Source organism: Naegleria gruberi, assembly GCF_000004985.1.
Source record: "Naegleria gruberi genomic scaffold NAEGRscaffold_23, whole genome shotgun sequence".
NCBI classification, from domain to species: Eukaryota; Heterolobosea; class Eutetramitea; order Acrasida; family Naegleriidae; genus Naegleria; species Naegleria gruberi.
The window spans coordinates 1-2,273 of NW_003163304.1; the positions used below are offsets into that span (position 1 = coordinate 1).

Below are 2,273 nucleotides of genomic sequence, written 5' to 3' on the forward strand. Positions count from 1 at the left end.
TTTGTAAATAAATCTTTAAATGTTAATTTTTGATGATATTGAAAACGTTGTTTCATTACATCCATTGGACACCAAAATAATCCACCAAATATATCTGCTATTAATCCACTTGTTAAATATGTTAAATTATCATTATTTAAAATTGGTAATAAATATTCTTTAGATTTTTCATATGAAACAAAATATGATGCATGTGCTGGTATGGTAAATATTGATACAACTGAAAATCCTCTATATAATGATCTTAATGAATATTTAAATGTACTTGTATTTAATGAAGATGAATTAATACTACCATTTAAAGAAGTAGCAGTGTTAGTGGCAGCACGTAAAATAGTATTAGTACGTATAGTATCAATTGGATGTACAACTGCATCACTAAATAATCCTGCAAGTGCTCCTACAAGCATGAATTTAAATGTTCCATTAGAAGTAGAAGATGATGATGATGTTATTGTTGAGGTGTTATTATCAATGGATTGAATAGCTGTTTCTTCATTCATTTTTTTTTCAACAAGAAAATTGATTGAATTTTAATAGAAATAGGATGATGCTGATATATTTCCATTCATCTCATTAATACAAAAATAATAACAATATATTATCAATTATTATAAAGATATCATTGATAGCAATAACAATCATCTTTTATACAACACATTGTCATCAAATTAATAATAAAATTTTAAAATTTTAAAATATTAAATATATAATAATATTTTTTATTAAAAAAAAATGTCATCAACTTTAGCCTCTTCACAACGATCATCATCAGGTTCATCAGCAGTAGCCTCTTCAGATTTTGATGCCAATTCGGGTAGTATTATTACAGTTATTAAAACATTGTTTGAAAATTATTCTAAACGTACATCACAAAGAGTTAAAATAGTTGATCAATATATATTATTATGTGTATTAGTAGCAGTTGTACAATTTGTTTATTGTCAAATTGTTGGTACATTTCCATTTAATGCAATGTTAGCTGGCTTCTTTACTTGTATTTGTTCAATGGTATTTGCTGTTTCTTTAAGAAAACAATTAAATCCTGACACTGCAAAGGAATTTAAAACTATTGTTTTAGAAAAGAGTATTGCTGATTTTGTTATCATTTCTATTTTATTGTTCTTTGTTGCTGTTAGTTATTTAGGTTAAATATTATTACAAACAATATTAGAAGAAGAAGTAAATGTGTTAATTGATATTATTATTATAATTCTTATTTTAATTTGTGTAATGATGATGATATTAACTGCACTGATGATCTTTTCATTCAATAAAAAACGATATTGAGAATAAGTATTTTGATGTAAGGTTACCTTAATTTCAGTCTTGCTAAAAAGTTATAGGTACTAATGTATATCATCAACTCATATTATGGAAAATTTTTAGCCCATTTGCTGTTAAACTACAACATTTTTCAATTGTAGCATTATGTTACCATGTACGTCTTACACAGTTTACGTACGCAACCGTATTATAGTAGTTTGTACTGCAAATATATCCTAAGTGTACAGTGAAACTGTGTGCAACATAGTTTCTAGAGAAAAACATAACTGATTGTGTAGTGAGCATTTGTCATTTCAAGATATTTCTTCACAGAATATCTATGGTCAGGATCTCGACATATTTGATGCTCAAATAACACCGGTTTGGTTCAGTAAGCGTATTCACTCAACTTCAAAAAGCATATGTTGGTGTGATTATTCGTTATGTTAAATCATACCAAGCTTGTTACGGGTTTTACCGTTTAACAAAACAGAATAGTGTAAGTAGTATAATGTTTGAATTTCACTAAGTATTACATTGTACTCGTCTCCTACTTCTTCAATTTGTCAATTTACCCACTGCAAGGGCTAATGCAGGAGCTTGTGTGCATATTCATTTGAGCTCATTCCTCTCTAGTGTAAGTCTATTTCATGATTGTATTGTGTATGTGTACAAGTGAAAACTCACAACAAGGATTGGAAACTTGAAATGGAATATCGTGCTCAAGTAAGTGATAGAAATACAGGAGATATAATTTCATACTTTCAGTTACAACTCCATGAGAACGTTTCGAATGAATGGAAAGTGGCAGCCAACGTGAATGACAACTACGGTACCATTATTCTCCAAACAATGAGCTGAAACCACAGTATCTAATTCTGTGAATTTTGTAAACTCTGGAATTACCATAACAGTGTTCCTCAAAGAAAACTTCCCACATAATGGAGAGTTTACACATCAACCTTGGTGGTATAGGATCACTTTCAATCATTTCTGGAGGCCATGTA

The 2,273-nt window shown here is 28.9% G+C and overlaps 2 protein-coding genes across 2 annotated transcripts; one reads left to right on the forward strand and one right to left on the reverse strand.

The window, feature by feature from the left end:
• Positions 1-503, reverse strand: NAEGRDRAFT_79675 (mito_carr domain-containing protein; the record flags this gene model as incomplete). The annotated part of the gene is made up of 1 exon (XM_002677334.1): positions 1-503. A coding segment is annotated over one exon (503 nt), but the record flags the coding sequence as incomplete, so codon positions are not given.
• A 232-nt stretch (positions 504-735) lies between these two features.
• Positions 736-1,152, forward strand: NAEGRDRAFT_67330 (uncharacterized protein; the record flags this gene model as incomplete). The annotated part of the gene is made up of 1 exon (XM_002677224.1): positions 736-1,152. One exon carries the CDS (start codon positions 736-738, stop codon positions 1,150-1,152), a length of 417 nt encoding a protein of 138 aa, XP_002677270.1.
• Positions 1,153-2,273: the final 1,121 nt, after the last annotated feature.